Genomic DNA, 23,324 nt, shown 5'->3' with positions numbered 1-23,324 from the left:
TCCCTTGACAGCAGGCGTCCAAGTTATCGACCACAAAGTCTCATCTATACAGTAAGCTCCTGAAACTTCTGATTAGGATCATGACTACATCAGACTCTAGGTTCATTAACAAGCAGGATACTGGCCAACAGTTCAATATTAGAAATCAGAACTTTTAAAAAACCAGCTCTTGCAGTTAGGGAAAGCCTGTGCAGGAAGGCAGACATACAACTGCTATGACTACAATTATCAAGAAGGTATTTGTTCATAAAACATATTTATGGGCCTACTATGTGCCAGGTACTATTGGAGGAGTTAATAAAAAAGCAAATATCTATTAGGTAGTAACACATGTAATAAAATAAGGCAGGCAAGCAGCTAGAAAGTAATGGAAGCTGTTATTTTAGAAAAGCTGGTCAGGAAAGAGGTTTCTGAGGACAAGATATTCAAAAAGAAAACTGAAAGAAATAAAGAAGCAAACCATGAAAATATTATTTCTGCAACTACTGTGAAGGCCAGGAGAGTTGGTATGTTCTAAGAATTGCAAGGACTCCATTGTAACTGGAGAGGAAAGAAAGAAGGGAAGGGCATAAAAGGAAATGATATTGGATACAAAACCAGGAGCCAAAGCATGCAGCGTCTTTGGGTCATGCTAAGGACTGGATTTTATCCTGTGAATGAAGGGAAGCCATTGGAAGACACTGAGGACAGAAAGAATATCATGTAATTTAAAAGAACCACTCTAATAACTACTCTACCACAGAGGGTAAGAGTAGAAACAGGAAAAATCAGGAAGTTCTTACATCACTCCAGAGTGAGAGATGTTCAGAGTGGTAGTAGGACCGTAAGTTTTCAAATATAGCCTATATTTTACAAGATCTTTGCAGATAAGATTTGCCAGCCAATGGATTAAATGTGAAATGTGAGGAAAAGGAATTAAAGATGGTTCTAAGTTCAAAAGGCCAACCTAAAACTTGACCAAACAACAACAAAAACCTATCAGAGCCCTACTGTTTAGACAAGAAGAGAACAGGCATGAGCAACATGACATAGTTATTTATCCATCAAAGTATTTGAATATCTGCTATGTTTCAGGCACTTTACTAGATGGGGAAAAACTGCAAACAAAAAAATTCAAACATTCCTGCCCCTTGTGGGACTCACACTCAAGTATTAAGATCTGCTCTTAGCCCTGACCGGTTTGGCTCAGTGGACAGAGCGTTGGCCTGCGGACTCAAGGGTCCCAGGTTCGATTCTGGTCAAGGGCATGTACCTTGGTTGCGGGCACATCCCCAGTAGGAGGTGTGCAGGAGGCAGCTGATCGATGTTGCTCTCTCATCGATGTTTCTAACTCTCTATCCCTCTCCCTTCCTCTCTGTAAAAAATCAATAAAATATATTAAAAAAAAAAAAAAAGATCTGCTCTTACCTGCTGCTCCCATAAAGGTCTTGTTCAGCCGAAAGGTGAGAAGGGGTTCTTTAAGGTTTCGAAGGAAGTCTTTCAGGAAGCTACAGATAGCATGGATGTCATCCACTTTGCTGAGGAGGGGTACAGTTTTCACTCTGAGAAATTTCTCTTTTAGCTCTTTTACTGTCCGGTCGCAGCCTGAGACCCGATATAGGCCTGTCTATTATCGAGATGACACTCTCAGTTAAGAAGCTCCTAAGTGTTAACACAAGTAACAAATTCACCCTCTTCCAGGTTCATGCTTACCTCGGTCAGCCCCCTCTGTTCAATCTCATTTACGCAGTGGACAATAATGGAGGGGATCATTGGAGAAGTCTGGGACACATAATCTGCCAATATTCCCTGAAATGGAACGTTTTATCATTTTTACCACTTAGACCAGCAGATCTAGACCAGTGTGCAGAACCATCTCCCAACTAATACTCAGGCTGGCACATCATGTCTCCTTTAAATTCCTATTCCCAACGCATATATTAGAACAGAGACACTCAATTATGTTCCCTACCTCCACACCAGGACTGATTTATGGTCAAAGATACCACACTCTTCATGAACAAGTAATAAAACCAATAGCTACAACTGTGTCCTTGTTTTTCTTCTACACAAGGGCATCAGAAAACAAGCAATAATGAGATTACAGGTAAGGCCTTTAATATAAACTAATTTGTTGCTTTTAAAAAAGAAAACCTTTTAAATTATTCTTAGTAAGGAAAATAAACACAACTCAATTGCTTGTGATACAACCTTACCTTTAAGGGAGAACTCCAGGGTACTGTATCAGAATACAGAAAATTTGTTTTAAAAAAAAATCTTTGCACAGATAAGAATTCTTAAGATTAGGGAAATAACATTTGATTTGCTGGGGGCTGGGTAGTAGCTTAGTCATTTTGCTTTGATTCTTGCTAATGTTGCTTGTACAATAAATACTTTCTTAATGGATTGAATAGATTTTTAGACAAAAGCAACCTAAAATTAATAGCCTTGTATGGGATATCTCTAACATAAGAGAAAAGATATTCACAGATGAACTTATATGTTGTCTGAAATTTGATTCAAAATAATTCACTGGACAGGGCCAAGAGGGAGAGATAGGAATATTGATAAAGCAAGACTGGATATGAATTAGTAATTGTGACATTTGAGTGATAAAAACCAGGAATTAGTTATACTAATCTCTCTACTTTTGTATGTTTCAAATTTTACAAACTAGGATAGGACAGGGAAGGGAGGGAAGGGAAGAGGAAAGAAGATGAGAAAAGAGAGGGGAGGAAGGAAAGGAGAGAATGGAAACAAGGAAGAGAAGGAGGAAGTGTGAGGAGGGAAAAAAGGGAAGGAGAAAGGGGAAGGGAGGGTGAGAGGGAGGGCAGGTAAAGGAAGAGGAGTTTTGTCTAGAAAGGTTATAAAACAGACTAACCCATACAGGACTCGACTGCAAGTTAACGTTTTATAATTTGTATTCATTACTCGTGGAAAACATATTTGGCATCATTAATTTAGAACAAAACTGATATTCAACTGTGGAAAAGCTAAGAAGCCCTAAGACGATGCTTCCGATAGGCCGTACCTCTCCAATCTTAACAGGTGTTCCTATCAGGGTAGGAATGCAGGGAAGGGGACAGCGGTCCCGACATTCTGGATGAGAGACGACACGACAGTCTCGACACTTCAGGGACAGCTTGCCAAATTTTATCCGCTTTCCACATGGAACACAAGATTCGGGTTTAATAACCTGAGGATGAAATGGGGCAGAAGGAACAAAGCGGTACGAATTAGGAAATTATCAACATCATCAACCACTTTAAGCACTTAGCATGTGCTGAACAGCTTTCTAGTCCTTTTTTACACTTATCTGTTTGTGTAATTCTCACAATAATCCCATAAAATAGTTGTGTTTTTATTTAAGGAAACATGCAAAAAGAGGCTAAGTAACTTGCATAATGTCATCCCACTGGAAGGGAACGGTGAGTGTACAACAGTGGAAAGAACTTGTTTACAAAGATTCAGAAAACCTCCATGTTAACTATGCCACTTACTGTCATGTGGCTCAAACAAGTCAGTTAACTCCCCTGAGCCTGTTGCTTGGGTTTTTATGAGGAAATCAAATGGGACAAAGTTAAAATGTGCTACTATTTAATAAGCATAAAACATAAATATATATCACTAAGAAGCACGAAATGCTTCTGAAAAGCTGCTTTCTTCGAATTTTAGTGGTTCTCCCAGAATGGAAAGCTACACACCTTTTGTAATTCAGTAGTGACGCCTGCAGAATGGGATTGGAAAGAGGAAGGAAATTCAACATTTAACTCTATAATGTTAGAGCAGCGGTCGCCAACTGGTGGTCTGTGAGGTCCGAAAGGTTGGCGACTGCTATGTTGAAGTATTAAAATTTGTTCCTGGTACATATTACTCTCACAATTGAAAAATTATAGGTGCCCCCCAAAAGGAGGAGCAATCAGAGATTTACCGTCTTAGAGACAAAGTCATGCAGACGCATCCCCCCAGTACTCTGCGGAGTGTTGGAACCATCTGTCTCAGTTCTTGGCTCCAGCGGCCTGCTGCTCAAGGTAGAGTCACTATTCCAAGGCTGTAAAGTACCTAGAAAGCAAGCAGCTTTAACCTTAAGTATTTTGCTCCTTCTGAATTTTAACCCCAATTTCAATATAATCTATAATAATAAAAGGGTAATACGATAATTAGACTGGATATCTTCCGGACGTCCTTCCTGACAAAGCCAGGGCCGGAGGGAAGCCAGCCCAGGTCCGGGTGCCTGTGGGCCTGTGGGCGGCTGGAGGAGGGAAGCCAGCCTGGGTCCCGAGTGCCTGCCGGCAGCCCGAGGAGGGAAACCCAGGTCCCGGAGGGAAGCAGGTGCCAGCAGCCAGGGGAAGGAAGGCCTACTCTTGCAAGAATTTTCGTGCATCAGGTCACTCGTTGATAGATAACCAGTAATCTGACCATAATCAGAAGTGAATAGCCTTTTATTTCATTGCTGGCTGGTGTGGCTCAACTGGTTGGAGCGACATCCCACACACCAAAAGGTTGTGGGTTTGATTCCCAGTCAGGGGACATACCTAGGTTGCAGGTTCAATTCCCCAGTCAGGAGGCAACCAACTGATATTTCTCTCTCACATCGATGTTTCTTTCTCTTTGTCTCTCTCTTTCCCCAACTTCCTCTCTCTCTCTAAAAAAAAAAAAAAAAAAAAAAGTGAGCCCTGGCTGGTGTGCTCAGTGGTTAGAGTGTTGGCCCGTGAACTAAAGTACCTGGGTTGCAGGTTCCCCCGTCCAGTTGGGGCACTAGCAGGAGGCAACCAATTGATGTGTCTCTCACATCAATGTTTCTCTCTCTCTCCTCTTTCCCCATCCCGGTCAGTCCCTTTCACACTCTCTAAAATCAATGGAAAAAATATCCTCCAATGAGGATTAACATACAAAAAAACGTGAATGTAATGGCTACTCCTACATACACACACACACACACACACACACACACACACACACACACACACAATCAAGAATAACAAGTTATGCACTAATGGCATAGGCCAGCTAGCAATCTAAGGTAGAGCTTGATACAATGCTCTGTACGTCAGCCACAATCCAGCAGACCTGATTTCCTTCGACTTCTCGTCCAATATGGAACAGTTTCAATAGTGGATGTAGCTTCAATGGGCCCGCCATCACTGGGAACAGTCACTGTAGTTTTTGCAACAATGGATTCATTCCCCTGAAACAAAATTGTAATGAGAGAAGGACAAACATTTAAATCTAATTTCCCCTCCACTACAGGATTTTGGAATGCTTGAAAAATTCCTGAGTCTTTGTCAGGACTTAAGGCCCAAATCACTATTTAGTCGAAATCTCATACTTTAGGACAGAAAAATAGGCCACAGGGGTATACATACAAGCAACTAAGAATCAAGCATAAAACTGACAGCTGTTTACTTAATCAGACTGATTCCATTCATATGGATGATAAGGACCCTATTACATAAAAAAACCCTCATCAACATCTCTCTCAAAATAACACTTGCAATGTTGACACAGAATTTTTAATGTTTTGGGCCACTAATCTTTGCTGTGTTCAAGACCACAATTGTCTTGGCCTGACTAGTCTTACCTGGTCTGCTGTAGAGCCAATGGAACGAGTTTTCTTTATAGGTCCCGGGGGGCCATCAATGAACTGTCGGCTATTGGAGCGCTAGAGAGGGGGCAAACACCATTAACTTTAGTGCCAAGCCGATCTGAAGCACAGAAGATAAACTTATTCCATTAGACAACTTGGATCCAAGTCCTAGGATCCAAGGCTATGGTAAATAACAAACAATGTGCTCTCTCTCACTGCCTATTTCCACATGAAGCTTAAGTTGTACCAACACAAAAATGTCTTCCCTTGAAGAAACAAGCAAGCTTTGGAAAAATTTAGATGACAGCACAGAGAAAGTAGAGCTGTAATCCTATCTAAGGACGTGAAGTCTTTGGAAACATATTAAGCACTCTAAATAAGCACACACAGACAGATCTCTGCATATCCCATTATACACACATTTCATCTGAAGCTTTTATTAGAGCACAAAAGTCCTGCATAAAAAGTCATATGACAACTCAAAACAAACTTAAGCGTATCCTTTTCCATATGATGAATGAAGTGAGAGCAGTCCAGAATAGTAAAATGGGACAGGATTCTATCCTGAGTTACCACCCTCAGCAAGGATTAAAATGTGTTTAACAATGGCTAGAGCAGTGGTTGGCAAACCACGGCTCGAGAGCCACATGCGGCTCTTTGGCCCCTTGAGTGTTCTAACGCCACTTCTTCAAAACAGACTCGCCCAGGCCAAAAACCAACTTCTGCACACGGGCCATGAAGTTTCAATCGCACTTTACGTGCACGCCTGCACGTGGTATTTTGTGGAAGAGCCACACTCAAGGGGCCAAAGAGCCGCATGTGGCTCATGACCTGCGGTTTGCCGACCACTGGGCTAGAGCAACATGTCAGAAATGCAATATTGTGGTAGGACTCTCAAGGAAACTCTTTTATTGTTACTTTTATTTATTTATTTATTTTTTAAAAGAAAGAGATAAGGATCAAAAGAAACTGACAAATGAAACAGATCCAGTGACATGGAAGCATGCAACAGACTGAGGACTCTCAGAGGGAAAGGGCTGGGGGGAGGGAAGAGACCAACCAAAGAAAAAATATATATACTAGAGGCCCGGTGCACGAAATTCGTGCACGGGTGGGGGGGGGTGTCCCTCAGTCCAGCCTGCACCCTCTCCAATCTGGGACCCCTCGAGGGATGTCCGACTGCCCGTTTATCTCCTACAAGGATTGGGCCTAAACAGGCAGTCGGACATCCCTCTCACAATCCAGGACTGCTGGCTCCCAACTGCTCACCTGCCTGCCTTCCTGATTGCCCCTAACCACTTCTGCCTGCCAGCCTGATTGATGCCTAACTGCTCCCCTGCCAACCTGTTTGCCCCTAACTGCCCTCCCTTTCAGGCCTGGTCACCCATAACTACCCTCCACTGCAGGCCTGGTCCCCCCGCAACTGCTTTCCCCTGCAGGCCTGGGTCCCCCCCAAATGCCCTTCCCTGCAATCCTGGTTGCCCCCAACTTTCCTCCTCTGCCAGCCTGGTCACTCCTAACTGCCCTCCCCTGCAGGCTTGATCACCCCCAACTGTCCTCCCTTGCAGGCCTGGTCCCTCCCAACTGCCCTCCCCTGGTGGCCATCTTGTGTCCACATGGGGGCAGGATCTTTGACCACATGGGGGCAGCCATCTTGTGTGTTGGAGTGATGGTCAATCTGCATATTACTCTTTTATTAGATAGGATAGAGGCCTGGTGCATGGGCGGGGGCTGGCTGGTTTGCCCTGAAGGGTGTCCCGGATCAGGGTGGGGGTTCCCTTGAGACGTGGGGTGGCCTGGGCGAGGGGCCTGTGGTGGTTTGCAGGCTGGCCACACACCCCACAGCAACCCAAGATCCTGGTATCTGGGATTTGTTTATCTTCTACAATTGAAACTTTGTAGCCTGGAGCGGAGCCAAGCCTTCTGCTCGCTCCGTGGCTGCAGCCATTTCTGTTGGGATTTATGTATCTTCTATAATTGAAACTTTGTATCGTTGAGTGGAGGCCTGGGCCAGCCAAGGTGTGCGGAAAGCTTGGCTTCCTCCATCGCCGGGGAACTCAATCCTCCTTCCTGCTCTCTGTGGCCACAGCCATCTTGGGTGGGTTTATTTGCATATTTGCTCCTGATTGGCTGGTGGGCGTGGCTTGCAGGTATAGCGGAGGTATGGTCAATTTGCATATTACTCTTTTATTAGATAGGATATGCATAACCCATGGACACAGACAATAGTGGGGTGAAGGCCTGTGGAGGAGTCATGGGGAAAAAGGGGGGGACATCTATAATACTTTCAACAATAAAGATAAATTAAAAAAAAAAAAAAGAAATAACATACCCTCTTTTCTCTCTTCTTCAGTTTGAAAGTCTTTATTACAGAAGAATCCCAATCCTGTTGACAATTACACTATATTAATTTCTTTCTTTGGTTAGGCCTCCCCTAAACCCTGTGCAAATAAATTTACAGTGAACTTTAAAGGCTTCTTAAGTCAGACTCCCTTAACTTACAATTTGAGAAAACTGGGGGGAGAACTCAAGTACTGTAGCTACAAAGTCATAGTAAGTTAACATGTTTTCTTTCCAAAATTGAAGCTATTATAACAGAATCAGGAATCAATACCACAGAGGCAAGAAAAGGTTAAAGAATCAACTTCTGTTGTGATTATCTCCAGCACCTGGTCCTTTGTTTCTGATTATGTTTGGAATTGGTTTTAGAACTTAGAGAATGTTAGGCACTATACTGATCGTGTTAGATGTGATTCTTCCTCTTACCGGACTGCTATTGTCTGTCTAATCATATGATCTGTACAATATAGCCACTTAAAAAGTTCTAGTTTAGGTTTTACTTCTCTCAATCACCTGGGCCCTAAAAGACATTCGCCACTGAAGAATTATTTGTCTTTTACTGTGGTCTAGCTTCCCTTCGCTTATTTTAACCATATGCATTTTTAGTAGCTACCTGTGAATTCCTTACTCCTGATAATCCCTTAAAACACAAAATCCACAAACAGTTGTATGCAGCAAATTGTAGCTTAGCTACATAAATTTAATCTCTCCAATTCATGGTCAAATAATTTAGCTACTTCTTGTTTGATCTAGCTTCAGTTACAACAGATAACATAGCAGAGGTCTAGCTCCCAAGTCAGCAAATAGTATGTTTTAGTTTTATTATATATCCCAGACCTATTCTATATCATTCCTTATTCCAGAAAGGAGATACCAAATATTTATATCTATAAAATGGCAATTATTTCCCTAGTCAAACACTGAATTTGGACAGAAAACTCACAGCCCATGTAACAAGTAGTTGTCACTTGTTTGGCTATCATCAGAAAACAAATCTCCAATAACCTCCTGATTTATTGTTTTGTTTGTTAGCTTTCAGTCAGTAAAACAGATTCCTGTTTCCTGAACATCAAAGATTGAAATATGAGGAGATGACCTTTCATGCAGAAACACCATCAGAAGTTAAGAGAAGGGTGCTGTCCTCCTACAAAAGCAGGGTAACAAAGAGTTTAGACATGCTGACCATTGTTGATCAAAGCATTATATAGTACCTGGAAACTCATCAGTCCTCTGGCTGAAGCTCCAGAGCACTGGTTTTCCTTCTAACTGTGAAGTAAAACTAAGTTTCCCTCTAGAACCAAACTAATTCAGAAATAAGGCACAAATCTATTCTCCCTAAGAGCAACAAATAAGCCCTGACCAAATAGAGCATTGCTAAAAAAATTTTTATTGCTAGCTGGGGCTTTAATAAGTCAAGATATAATCAATTAATACATGCAGCTCACAAATCCTTTAAACAAATTTAATCTCATGTCAAATCCTGAATTCTATATCCCCACTTCCAGAAACTAAAAAAATATATAAGCAAGTCTCTTATAGTTTGTGTGGATTTATATTTTTAATGCTACCTCAGTATCTATAACACATCAATTAATAACAGTAATAAAGGAATTCCAGAAGGACAGCAGAGATATTCCAGAGGGAGCAGAAATATAAATAATTCTCAGAGGTCAAATGTTCATTACCAGCGATTCATCAGTCTTGTCAAAGCTGATATCTGATAAAATGGAACCAGATTCATCAATGGTTGACAGTCTATTGAGTGAAACAATACAAAGTTAGACAAAGAATATTATAAAAAGTAAAATCCACCAACACCCAGAACAAGTTACCTAGCAGGTCAGATAATGTCAGCAATTTCACAGCAATCCCTTCCCTTTAAAGATAACTCCAAGCTTAGACCCTAGCTGTGGTGGGTTGCTTTTTATGGTTTCATGAGGAGTGTGTGAATGCAATACAGTTGCTTTTTCAGCAAAAGCCTTATAACTACAGCTGAAAATTACAGTTAGGGGTATGGGTTCTATTCCCTACTGAGTCTGTACTACAGGCTACTAAAAATTTACAAGGTAGAGAGTGAAGTTTAATTTGATCCCAATTGTGGTTGCTTTCTACAAGAGAGAGTATTACCCAGCATTAGCTTTTTAAGAAATTAAGCCCGTACATCTTCTTAGTTATCAAGATTCCCCATAAAACAATCAGGCAACAAAATAAATGCCTCTAAGAGTGCTGACCTTTCCCTACATACCGTATTGGGGGTGTTAAATTCAAAGCCTAGTTGAGACTTTTTTAAAGAGAGATGCAGTGGAACCAAAATTATTGTCTGGTCTTGGCTCACAGAAGACCTTTCTAAACTAGAGGAGCTACAAGAGCCCTCTGGAGAGTAAACACTGAAAGTATTGCTGAACTGCCACTTTCACCTTTAGGTTTCTTAGCAATCTGCAGGATTAGTTATTGGTGTGCAATTTAGCACTAACATCAAAATTTTACCCATGGTGAAACAACATCTTAAGGAAAGATTTAAAAAAACAAAAGAAATAGGGAGACCCCTGTTCCTTTATTTTCACCCACCCTTCCTCCAAAGTCTTTTCTGCTTTATTCAGCACACATTCCAGAACCAGTTTATTTAAGAGTTCAGATAACAAGAACTTCTGACAGCTGTGTTGCTCGTGATCAGATAACAACAGATGCAGTTCCCCCACCTTTTGTTCCCAGCATTGCCAGTGGATGGTTGGCCTCTGTTGAGAAAAGCCAGAGCTGATTTTTGCTCCTCGCTTAGTTGAATGCTGCCAGATGTGTCACACATGAGCATCTCTCGGATCAGCTGAATCTGTCTTTCCTACAGACCAAAGCAGAATAAAACATCCTAACCAACCAGGGGAGAAAGCTTCACCTCAAATTTATGGGATGGGCAGACCAAAAGACATTAAAATACAGCATTATGCAAATGAGTCTTCAGGAAAGCTGTTACACCAATAGCATATTAATTCACATCAAGTCCAGATTGTGTCTCTGATTTCTGACTGGTAAAATAAACTCCATCTAGCAAATTGGGGTTTCTCTACAAGACTTTTGGATCAAACTGCTAATCCAAGAGGACAGAGTATTGCAAAATGAGAGTCCCAAAATAAATTTTGCATAGCACAAACACTTTATTGTCATTTTATCAGGACAATTACTGGCTTCTTCCACAGATGAAAACAGCCACCCACCTTTCTAAATGGTGGAGCAAAATGTTATTAAATGGATACAAAGCTATGACACACTAGAACCAGGTAATTTGAGCTCACTGAGACATCTAACACTGTGCCAGGGTATATTAGTGCCTCCTAGTAAAGGCTTTCCTTTGTACTATGACCCACCTTGGTAAACCAAAATTAAAGTGTTCTATGTTAGCCACACTGCTCAACTTGTTGAATATATCTAGCCCTTTATCTTGAATCAGGAGCAGTGGTGAAGGAAAGACTTAGAGTTGTCTTACCTGTATCAAAGTACTAGCTATTGATATAAGGCTGAGGATATTCTGGGTGGCATGAGAGATGGCCAACTGTCTTGTGACAGACCAAGTATGCTAGGATTTCCCTGCCCTTCCCCCTAATTATAATTCTTTAAATTCTCATTTGAAATCTGTATATTAAGTAGTAGTTTCAAGTCAAAAAATGGAAAAAAATTTAAATTTCAACCTATGGAGAACAGGATTCCTAAGCTGCAGTTTCAGTTCCAATCACAAATTGTCAATGGACAGGTTGCTTTTAGTTCTTTAATATGGAATAAGAAGCTGGGTATATCTGGCAAGTGGAAGCATTATCAGGCCCTGGCTGATAGCTCAGTTGTTCAGAGCATCATCCTGATATGCCAAGGTTGTACATTCAATCCCTGGTCAGAGCACATGTAAGAATCAACCAATGAATGCATAAGTAGAACATCAAATCCATGCTTCTCCACCTCACCTCCACTTCTCTCTCTCTAAAATATCCATTTAAAAAATACCAACATTATCAGATGCTTCCCCCTCCCCCAGTGTCACAGTACTAGCATAGAAAACAATACACACCAGCTTTTCACAGTCGGCCTCAGCTCGCTGTCTCCGTTTGATCTCTACATCCACCTGATTGCGTGCATGCTTCAGCTTAACATCCAGAGCACTACGCTCAGTCTCTGCTTTCATCAAAAGATCCTTGTATTTCCCCAGCTCTTGGTCTGTTCTCTGCCACTTTTTACGGAAATCCTCGAAGTCCTTTGCCAACTGGATGAATTCTAAAGAAATGAGAGAAAGTTTAATAATTCAAACGCCAAATGCTTGAATTATAAATGCTCTCATAAATGAGTCCTCTGGTTAGTTTTACTCCAAATACATAATTAAGAGCCCAGCTAAACTATGAGCAGCTGAAAACAACCAAGAGCAGATTCTGGATATATGTTCATCACTCTAGATGAGGGCTTTGTGGGGAGCAATTCCTGTTTCAGCAGGCCACTTACTCTGGCTTAGCCAGCAGCATCTGCTATGGAATAAGTAACTCATTAGTCACCTGGCTCCAGATGTAACACCAACACTGAAAGCTCCTGAACAGAAGGCAATCAAAGGGGGATACCTTTGGGGCAGCTGTCACACACCAGGACAGTTACAGCTATAAAACAAAAGTGGCCTCCTTTAGAGTCACTCATTGCTGTGCCAGAGAGATGTTAAACAGCAAATTCAAATGTACCTGTTGTAGTATGCTCCAGTAGATGTAGATTAATATTACAGATGTCTAGGCCTGCAATTCCATTCAGCTATATAATTATACAAATACTAAAGGCCTGGTGCATGAAATGCGTGCACTTTGTGGGGGAGGGCCCTCAGCCCAGCCTGCACCCTCTCCAATCTGGGACCCCTCGATCCCTGCCAGCAGTCGAACATCCCTCTCACAATCCGGGACTGCTGGCTCCTAACCACTCGCCGGCCTTGCTGCCTGATAGCCCCCTAACTGCTTCCCTGCCGGCCTGATTGACACCGAACCGCTCCCCTGCCAGCATGATTGACACCTAACTGCTCCCCTGCCGGCCCGATCACCCCCAACTACCCTCCCCTGCAGGCCTGGTTTCCCCCGCAAATGCCCTCCCCTACAGGTCTGGTTGCCCCCAACTGCCCTCCCCTGCTGGCCATCTTGTGACAATGTGGGGTGGCCATCTTATGACGATGTGGGGGCAGCCATCTTGTGATGACATGGAACAGCCATTTTGTGACAACGTGTGGGTGGCCATCTTGTGATGCAAGGGCATGAGGGTCAATTTGCATATTACCTCTTTATTATATAGGATTGATTTTAAAGTAAAGAGCCAATTTGCTGTTTAACACTGCCTTGAAGGGTATATAAACATTCCAGTTAGAAAGATACAGAAAGAGAAGACCTACTAGGTTTGGGTGAGTCATTGATAGCAAAATGTGTATTCTCTTCAAATGTCTGCAAAGACAGCACCACTTCCAAGACAGCACACCTTAAAGCAAGAAAACCCTAGTGGCATTCATTCTTATCATCTGCTATCAGCAAAGACTTTCTTTCCACAATGCCTTACTATTTCCAGTTAACCTCAATCTATCTCTAAGCATCACTTTTCACCAGTATCAATGGAGGAAGTTTCAAAGGTGTACATCTGTTAGTCAAACTAACCCAATTTACAGCTGAAACTAGGCCAAATTTACACAAGGAGAGCAGATTTTTTTGGTGCACTTTTCCTATTTGAATTTAACTTAAGAGCATAGAAACAACATAGTCTCCTTTTAAAATAATCTTAATAATTTGACTAAATTTCAAACTTGAAATTAAAATTAGGCTACCAATTCAATCTATAGAAATCAAGTCTTACATATAAGGAAATTATAGTTTTTAGCCAACAAAAGATTTTAGCAAAACAAGGTATTATGACCTAGTTATCTTAGACAATGCAAATAACAAGGACCATATATATATATATATACATACATACACACACACACACACACATACACATTAGGTGTACCAGTTAATTATAGTGGATTTGTAATTAAAAAAAAAACACATGATAATTTCAAGAGAAACATCAAAAGTGCTTTATTCAAAGTAATGTCCATCGCTAGCTACACATTTTCCCCATCTTTCAGGTAATTTGTGGATACCGTCCCAATAGAACTTTTCTTGTTTTGAGGCAAATCATTCAGAGACCCAATTTTCCACTTCTTCATATGTTTTGAAGTGCTGATCAGAAAGTGTGTGTGCCATCGATCGGAACAAGTGGTAATCTGAAGGAGCAAGATCTGGTGAATATAGCGGGTGGGTTAATACTTCCCAAGGTCTTTTAATGTGTCTTTAACTGGTTTTGAAGTGTGTGATGGTGTGTCATCATGAAGCAAAACTACTTTGCCGTGTCTTCTGGCACATTCTGGTCGTTTCATGATCAAAGCGTGGTTCAGCCCTAACTGGTTTGGCTCAGTGGATAGAGCGTCGGCCTGCGGACTGAAGGGTCCCAGGTTAGATTCCAGTCAAGGGCATGTACCTTGGTTGTGGGCACATCCCCAGTTGGGGGTGTGCAGGATGCAGCTGATTGATGTTTCTCTCTCATCGATGTTTCTAACTCTCTATCCCTCTCCCTTTCTCTCTGTAAAAAATCAATAAAATATATTTTTTTAAAAGCGTGGTTCAAATTGATTATTTGTTGTTGGTAGCAATCAGTATTAACGGTTTCACCCAGTTTTAGAAGCTCATAATACACCACACCTTCCTGATCCCACCAAACACAGAGCATTGTCTTCTTTCCGAAGCAATTTGGCCTTGCAATCGATGTTGATGGATGACCTGGATCAACCCATGATTTCGTCATTTGGGATTCTCAAAATAAATCCACTTTTTATCACCAGTCACAAGTCAATGCAAAAAAGACTTTCTTTTGTGCCATTGAAGCAACATTTTACTGATGACTTTTTGGTTTTCCATTTGTCTTTCGTTCAGTTGATGTGGCACCCATTTTCCTTCCTTTAAAATCTTTTCCATTGCTTGTAAACGATCAGAAATTATTTGCTGAGCAACGTTTAATCTTTCTGCAAGTTGTTTTTGAGTTTGACATGCATCTTTATCCAATAATGCTTGTAATTGTTGGTCTTCAAACTTTTTCGGTTGACTTGGACGTCCTTTGTCTCGCACATCAATCTCATCACCTTTAAAGCGTTTAAACCAGTGTTCACAAGTATCTTGAGATGGAGCATGTTCATCATAAACTTCCCGAAGTATACGATCACTTTTTCTTCAAAATAAATAATGAATTAAAACTTCCCATAAATGCTCTTTTCTTGGCACGAAATTTGACATTTTTAAGTGTAAAAATATCTATGATGTTAACACATTCAGAAAATTTGACATTATGAAGTTTTGAAGCTTGCTGTCAATACAAAATAGCATACATATCAAATCACATATATATCAACATATGTGTAACTCCATCTATTGAAAAAATCTGCATTATTAACCGATACACCTAGTATATGTATATATGCGTGCATATATATATATATATATACATTATTACAATTCAAATAGTTTTAAAAGATACCCTGGTTTGGTTAACAGTTTGGAACATTACTAAGGGCTAATTTTCCTCCTTAATTTAAGAAACAACAATATATCCTTTTGTAAATTTAACAATTTCAACACTATAGATTTACAAAGAAGAAAATTAAAAAACGAGCCCAGCCTGTATGGCTCAATGGTTGAGCATTGAACCAGGAACCAAGAAATCACTGATTCCCATGTCAGGGCACATGCCCGAGCTGCGGGCTCGATCCCCAGTAGGAGTGTGTGTAGGAGGCAGCTGATCGATGATGTTCCTCTCTCATCAATGTTTCTATCCCTCTATCCCTCTTCCTTCCTCTCTCTAAAAATCAATAAAAACTTATTTTAAAAAAACAACACACACAAAAAAACCCAAAGCTGATTCTTAGCCATGTTCACTCCAGTAATCATTAAGTAGTACACTTATGATTTGTGTATTTTCCTGATGTATGTAATACTTCAATTTCAAAAAATAAAGAATAAGAAACACACTTTTCAACTACACTGTCTAAAAACTTTCTACCTCCACGCTGCAGTCAATTAAATGTTTCTAAATGTAGTTGTACATACACACACAAATATTTAAGAAATTGAAAGACAAATTGAGAACAAAAAGATTTTCTTTCTTTTTAAATGTATTTTATTGATATTTTACAGAGAGGAAGGGAGAGGGATAGTTAGAAACATCGATCAGCTGCCTCCTGCACACCTCCCACTGTGGATGTGCCCGCAACCAAGGTACATGCCCTTGACCGGAATCGAACCTGGGACCCTTCAGTCCACAGGCCGACGCTCTATCCACTGAGCCAAACCAGTCAGGGCGAGAACAAAAAGATTTTCATTTGACCTAATTTTGCTTGTTTGTTTATTCTTTGGGATATTCCCTTTTTTTCTTTCTATAATTCTTTATTGTTGGAAGTATTTACATATGTCCCCTTTTGGGGGATATTCCTTAATAAGTCTTATTAAATTTAGGTTTTTAGCCCTGGCCAGTGTGGCTCTGTTGTTTGGGTGCTGGTTCAATTCTGGTCAGGACACATGCCCGGGTTGCAACCTTGATCCCAGGTAGGAGGCGTGCAGGAGGCAGCCATGTCAGTGTTTCACTCACAACATAGATGTTTCTCTCTCCCTCGCCCTATCGCTCTCTCTAAAAATCAATTAAAATATTTTTAAAAATAAAAATAATGAAGTGATCAACCAAAGAACTTGTATGCATATATGCATAACCTATGGACACAGACAACAGGGTGGTAAAGGCCTGGGGTGGAGGGCGGAGCAGACCAGAAGGGGTCAATAGGGGAAAAACAAGGGACTTATGTAATACTAGAGGCCCGGTGCACAAAATTCGTGAAGGGGGGGTGTCCCTCAACCCGGCCTGCACCCTCTCCAATCTGGGACCCCTAGGGGGATGTCTGGCAGTCAGACATCCCTCTCACAATCTGGGACCACTGGCTCCTAACCGCTTGCCTGCATGCCTGCCTGATTGCCCCTAACTGCTTCTGCCTGCCAACCTGATCGCCCCCTAACCGCTCCCCAGACAGCCTGATTGACGCCTAACTGCTCCCCGTCGGCTTGATCGGCCCCAACTGCCCTCCCCTGCTGACCTGATCGCCCACAACTGCCCTCCCCTGCTGACCTAATGGCCCACAACTGCCCTCCCCTGCCGCGACCCGCCTCCTCTGCTGGGACCCACCTCCTCTGCACCACGCAGAGACACGGGACCCCCAGGCCTCACCATGCGGAGCGGACACCGGGCCCCGCCTCCACTGTGCACGCAGCCATCTTGTGATGATGTCACACAAGGGCGTCGTGCAAGGGCATGATGCCACCTAGGCTTTTATTATATAAGATTTCCAACAATAAAGATTTAAAAAATAAAATAATAAAAATAAGTAATAAATTAATAAATAAAATTTAGGTCTTAATTCTTGTTCATTGTTAATTGGCATACATTATAGGTCTCACTGCAATGGAACTCCAAATAAAGTATCAATTAATTTCAAGGAAAAAGTTCCTATTTTAATAGTACAAATTATTAAATTACTAGTAATTCGCCAAAACCAGTTTGGCTCAGTGGATGGAGCGTCGGCCTGCGGACTGAAAGGTCCCAGGTTCGATTCCGGTCAAGGGCATGTACCTTGGTTGCGGGCACATCCCCGGTAGGGGGTGTGCAGGAGGCAGCTGATCGATGTTTCTCTCTCAGCGATGTTTCTAGCTTTCTATCCCTCTCCCTTCCTCTCTGTAAGAAATCAATAAAATATTTTTTTTAAAATTTTTAAATAAAAATAAATTACTAGTAGTTCAACTTAGTTTGTTAGACCAAAACCATAACATGTGCATACATGACTAAGTGATTACTTTTTTTGTAATCCTCACCTGAGGACATGCTTAGAGAGAGGAAGTGATTAGGGGGAGGAGAGAGAGAGAGAGAGAGAGAGAGAGCGCGAGAAAAACATCGATGTGAGAGAAATATCGATCAGCTGCCTTCCCTATACACCCCAACTGGGGGATTGAGCCCACAACCCAGGTATGTGCCTGACCAGGAATCGAAGCAGCAACTTTTTGGTGCACAGAACACTCAACCAACTGAGTCACTCCAGCCAGGCCAAGTTATTACTGTTAAGTACAATTCTGTTATAAACTAAGTTTGTTATAAAGGGTCAAAAAGGCCCTTTAGACCACAGACCAGGAAAAATTCTGACGTTGGAGATCAACAAACTTGGCCCCCTAGTTTGTGAATCACAATTCGACTTCATACCAGCCCGTCATGAAGTACATACACATTCAAATGATTAAATTCAAACTATCTCCTTAAAAAAAACACACAAGGACATATTAAATTCATTTAACAAAAAGGAGAAAGGAAAAGAGAAATTTCCTTAAAACAAATTGAGGATAATCTTTGATTCATTAAAAAAAAAATTAGGGTTTGGTTCATAATTCAGCAAACAGATAAAAGCAATTCAGAAATCTTTTCTCAGTTCACCGCTCTTGGGACCTTTGTTATTGGGCCCTTTATCTTATCTACTGTCCTCAAAGCTGCTGCTGCTTCTTTTTTAAAAAATATATTTTTATTGATTTCAGAGAGGAAGGGAGAGGGAAGAAGAGATAGAAACATCAATGATGAGAAAGAATCATTGATTGGCTGCCTCTGGCACCCCCCTACTGGGGATCAAGCCCGCAACCCGGGCATGTGCCCTTGACTGGAATTGAACCTGGGACCCTTCAGTCCACAGGCCAACGCTCTATCCACTGAGCCAAACCGGTGAGGGCCTTTGAAGCTTCTTAAGGGCAATGACCCAGTGTCTCTTTTGCTCTTTTATCACTAGTGCCTAGCACTCTGCCTAATACATAATAGGCATTTAGTGTTAACTAAAATTTTTATTGGTAGTTCATCTCATGATAAAATTGAGTAACATGTAATGAACCTAAAGCAGTCATATTATAGTGCAAAAAATTAAAATTTAAAAGCTATCAAGACTACATTATAAAATTTTCAAAAGCCTCCAATATTTAAATCAAAAAAGGGGGGATAGTAGAAGAATATCATGTAAGGAAAAATATCCTGTAAGTAAATTACATCTAGAAAATTTGTACTTTAGAAAATTAATTGTAATGCAAGACACCCATGAAAAACACACATGATGTCAAAACAAGCCAGAGGAAAATCATTTGGGCAAAAAATGAAAAAGTATCCCAAGTCAAATTTATGGAAAATATTCCTTTGTTAACTTTTGGTCGAGAATGTGTTTGTATATTTTCAGAAGACAACTCTGAGACCATGTGGATTCCGGCAACAGAGAGGAATTGACAGGACTACTCCAGCCATGAAGACAGAGGAGAGGCAGTCCAGAGGTGGAAGACGCTGACGTTGCCTTGCCAGGCTGGCGGTCAGCAGCTGTGCGTTGCTGCAGATTGCCTGGGACCAAACTGGAGAGGGTCGGACCTGCATTGCCACCATTTTCCACCATCCAGAACTGAAATATCATTGCTGACATGTACACATAAGGAACTGTTTGACATTGAAATTGGGTCTCAAAAGAACTGATGGCCCAGAGAGAAACTCACTATGGACTGGTTCATTTCCCTTTCAGCATAGCCATTGTTACTTGTCTCATTTTCAGTTCTTATAAGTGTATTTCTAGTAGGACATGATCTCATTCATCTAGGGGAAATGATGAACAACATGGACAGATGAACAAGAACAGACCCAGAGACAAGGAGGCATGGATCAGACTGTCGGACCTCAGAGGGAGGGTAAGGGGGGGTGGGGATAAAGGGGAGAGATCAACCAAAGGAATTGTGTGCATACATATGAGCCTAACCAGTGGTCAAGGACAACAGGGGGGTGGGGGCATGCAAGGGGAGGGCTGTGGGATGGCAATGGGGGTATGAGGACAAATTATGTGATACCTTAATCAATATAGAAATTTAAACCAAAAAAAAATAGGCATTTAAATATTGACTGAATGAATGAGTGAGTGAATAAATGAAGAATTGCTGTTCATATCAAAGTTAAATTCCAGGGATCCAAGCCCACCTTACCAATCTAATCAAATTTACCCCCAACGCACAACACCCTCTTTCTAACTAACACAGTTTGTCCCTGTCCTCAGAACAGACCTATGCTCATTTCTGCCATCTCACTTGTGATCAAGCTATGCACTCCAAATGAAATGCCCTATCTACTCTTCTTTATTTACCCATTTTTCTAGTCCCATCTGCTCTCTGAGTCCTTTCCTAACTTGTTTGCTCCACATTAAATTTTTCTCTACTTCCCACAAGCATATATTCTAATATTTGTACTGTCTTCATTTCATGAGAAAGAATCCTGTCTCTGAAACTTAAATACCATAATCTTCTTGAAGACAGGTACCATATCACATACACTTCAGTATCACCTACTGTATAGCATAGCACAAACCTTGCATGGTATTGGAATACAATAGGCACCTAATAAACACTGTTATATTTATTCCTAATTTACACACCAACAACATCAAAAAATTCAGGCAGCCCGGCTGGTGTGGCTCAGTGGTTGAGTGTCAACCTATGAACCAGGGGGTCACCATTCGATTCTCTGTCAGAGCACACGCCCGGGTTGCGGGCTCAAACCCCAGCGTGGGGCATGCTAGAAGCAGCTGATCAATGATTCTCTCTCATCACTGATGTTTCTCTCTCGCCTTCTCCCTTCTCTGAAATCAATAAAATATGTATTTTTTAAAAATTCAGGCAATTCATAATAAAATAAAGATAAAAATCATGGTGACTGGGGAAAACAAAGATAACAAAATACCTAGGCCCGTGGTCAGCAAACTGCAGCTCGAGAGCCACATGGGGCTCTTTGGCCCCTTGAGTGTGGCTCTTCTACAAAATACCGCGGACTGGACGAGTATATTTTGAAGAAGTGGCATTAGAAGAAGTTTAAGTTTAAAAATTTTTCCTCTCAAAAGAAATTTCAATCGTTGTACTGTTGATACTTGGCTCTGTTGACTAATGAGTTTGCCGACCACTGACCTAGGCCATTAAAGTCATTTTATTTGAATACTAGTGGCCCGGTGCACGAAATTCGTGCACGGGAGCGGGGTGTCCCTCAGCCTGGCCTGCACCCGCTCCAATCTGGGACCCCTTGTGGGGTGTCTGACTGCCGACATCCCTCTCACAATCCGGGACTACTGGCTCCTAACTGCTCACCTGCCCGCCTACCCAACTGGCCCTAACCACTCTGCTTGCCGGCCTGCTCGCCCCCAACTGCCCCCCCGCCAGCCTGATTACCCCCAACTGCCCCCCTGCCGGCCTGATTGTCCCAAACTGACCCCCACTGATGGCTTACTCACTCCCAACTGCCCCCCACCTCCGCCAGACTGCTTGCCAACTGCCCCCCAACGGCCTGCTCACCCCCAACGGCCCCTCCACACTGGCCTGATCACCCACAACTGCCCTCCCCTCTTGGCCCCTAACCACCTCTACCTCAGCCCCACCACCATGGCTTTGTCCAGAAGAATGTCTGGAAGGTCTCCTGGAAGGTCTCCCAGTCTAATTAGCATATTACCCTTTTATTAGTATAGATTAACCCTCACTCTGATCTTTCAATAACCTTGGACTTAGCTTAAAAAAAAAAAAAATGACTATACAAAAAGGAGAAAGAAGAATGAAGTTATGATGAAACTCAAGAATAAAGAGTTGGGATACCTGGGCGTGGGAAGAATTCCTAGTGTCAAAGAAAAGGACAGAGACTAGGGTGGTTGCAGAAAAGAGATTCTAGAGTCTAGAAAACACTGAGCCACTTTAGTTGCTCAAAAGCCAACATTCCAAGTTAGGGATTTAAGAGGGAGACAAAACATACCTCTATTTTATAACAGAAATCAATGGGAAGGTATAAATTTGCTTATAAAATAAGGGTATCTGTAAAAATAAATACCTTGTATATTTTTGGCATAACTACTTCCAAAGTATTTTCACAACTAGTATCTCATTTTATCCCCAATCTTCACATAACTCCCACAAAGAAGACAGACATTTAAATTCATATTTTACAGATAGAGACAGAAATAACCATTAAAAGTCAGCATAGTTATTGAGACTCCAAACCTCAGATTCCTCTCTCTGCCCCCACATCTACCAGCTGCCTCCTCCTAGAGATCTTAATTCTCACAATCTCTTCTACCCGTTTCCCCTTATTTCCATCTTCACACTATCCCAGTTAGGACTCCCGTTGCCTCTTTCCTGAACAATGGCAACCATGTCTTATCATTCTCCCAGCCTCCACCTCTAAGGCAGCCTCCACCTCTGCCGGGTAATCTTCCAAAAGTACAGCTCTGAGTATATCACTCCCCCTTACTCCTATTCCCCTCAACCCCACACCCTCTTGCCTCCATTCAGGCTATTCCCCTGACCTAAATGCCCTATTTCATCTCTGTCTATTGGGATCCTACCCTACATCTAAGGCTCAACTCAAACCCTACTTTTCTCCCTTATGCCCTTTAGTCACCTCTTTCCCTCAATTCAACATGTGCTAGAGGTTGTGATAGGTTCTCACTAAATATTTGCTGAATTTTAAGATCTATTCAATACTCCTCCCCACTAGACTCCAAAGTTAGCCATCTTCTGAGATGATGTGATCTCAAAAAGAAGCCTAATTAGTATGCCATCATGGTTACTGAGCTAGTACCAGATGATAGGGTCGTGTAACAGCTATTAAAGAGAGAAAACAGAATATTGTTTTGAAAGGCCTGTAAGTGGATAAGAGCTATTAAAAACATCAATCAAACTGAAGTAAATATTGAATGGCATAAGCAGATGCCATTACTAAATACAGTAGGGTTTTTTTTTTAAGTTTAAGACATAGTTCTTACATTACTTTTTAGCAACGAGGCTGACTTAAGAGCAACACTTACTAAGTTAAGTATTAATAAAAATCTGAAATAGGAGAGGATGGCAACACAAAGAGAAGCTGGTATAGACTATTTCCAGATCACTTAAGCCTGTGCTACCAGCCCCACCTTCCTTTCTCACTAATTTACTTCACAGATGACTGTTTTATTACCACCTCCTTTTTCTCCCTAGCTCTCTACCCAATCTCAATCCTTTATTACTAAACATCAAATATATGAAGTAGGTAAAAGCAGATGAATAATTACTCCAAAAAGATGTTATAACATTTTTCTCTTCTCCAACTGAAAATGTTCTTTAGAACACAGGGAAAGCCCAGGATAAAAAAATGTAGATAACTACTCTCTAAAGAAAAAAGCAAAAACATCCTTGAAAATTCAGATTTTGCCCATTTCATGGTACAAAAATGAAATTGGCAACTACTTAGTGGAAAAAAAATCTGTATAAACCCATTTAATAACTACAGA

At 41.4% G+C, this 23,324-nt stretch overlaps 1 protein-coding gene across 2 annotated transcripts in view; it reads right to left on the bottom strand.

Annotated features, from left to right (window-relative positions):
- RACGAP1 (Rac GTPase activating protein 1) overlaps positions 1 to 23,324 on the bottom strand; it is a 35,131-nt gene that overhangs the window by 2,197 nt on the left and 9,610 nt on the right. For both annotated transcript variants that reach the window (XM_008140660.3, XM_054719098.1), the window contains exons 3-12: positions 11,958 to 12,160; positions 10,606 to 10,742; positions 9,592 to 9,661; positions 7,899 to 7,952; positions 5,561 to 5,641; positions 5,050 to 5,167; positions 3,911 to 4,041; positions 3,011 to 3,175; positions 1,693 to 1,788; positions 1,408 to 1,606 (exon numbers count right to left, since the gene is read on the bottom strand). In XM_008140660.3, coding sequence (XP_008138882.2) covers positions 1,408 to 1,606; positions 1,693 to 1,788; positions 3,011 to 3,175; positions 3,911 to 4,041; positions 5,050 to 5,167; positions 5,561 to 5,641; positions 7,899 to 7,952; positions 9,592 to 9,661; positions 10,606 to 10,742; positions 11,958 to 12,160 — 1,254 coding nt within the window. The remainder of the gene's footprint in view (positions 1 to 1,407; positions 1,607 to 1,692; positions 1,789 to 3,010; positions 3,176 to 3,910; positions 4,042 to 5,049; positions 5,168 to 5,560; positions 5,642 to 7,898; positions 7,953 to 9,591; positions 9,662 to 10,605; positions 10,743 to 11,957; positions 12,161 to 23,324) is intronic.

Source organism: Eptesicus fuscus, chromosome 7 (genome assembly GCF_027574615.1).
Source record: "Eptesicus fuscus isolate TK198812 chromosome 7, DD_ASM_mEF_20220401, whole genome shotgun sequence".
Classification (NCBI taxonomy): domain Eukaryota; kingdom Metazoa; phylum Chordata; class Mammalia; order Chiroptera; family Vespertilionidae; genus Eptesicus; species Eptesicus fuscus.
Note: the sequence above shows the minus strand (reverse complement) of the source record. Positions and strands in the feature narration are given on the sequence as shown.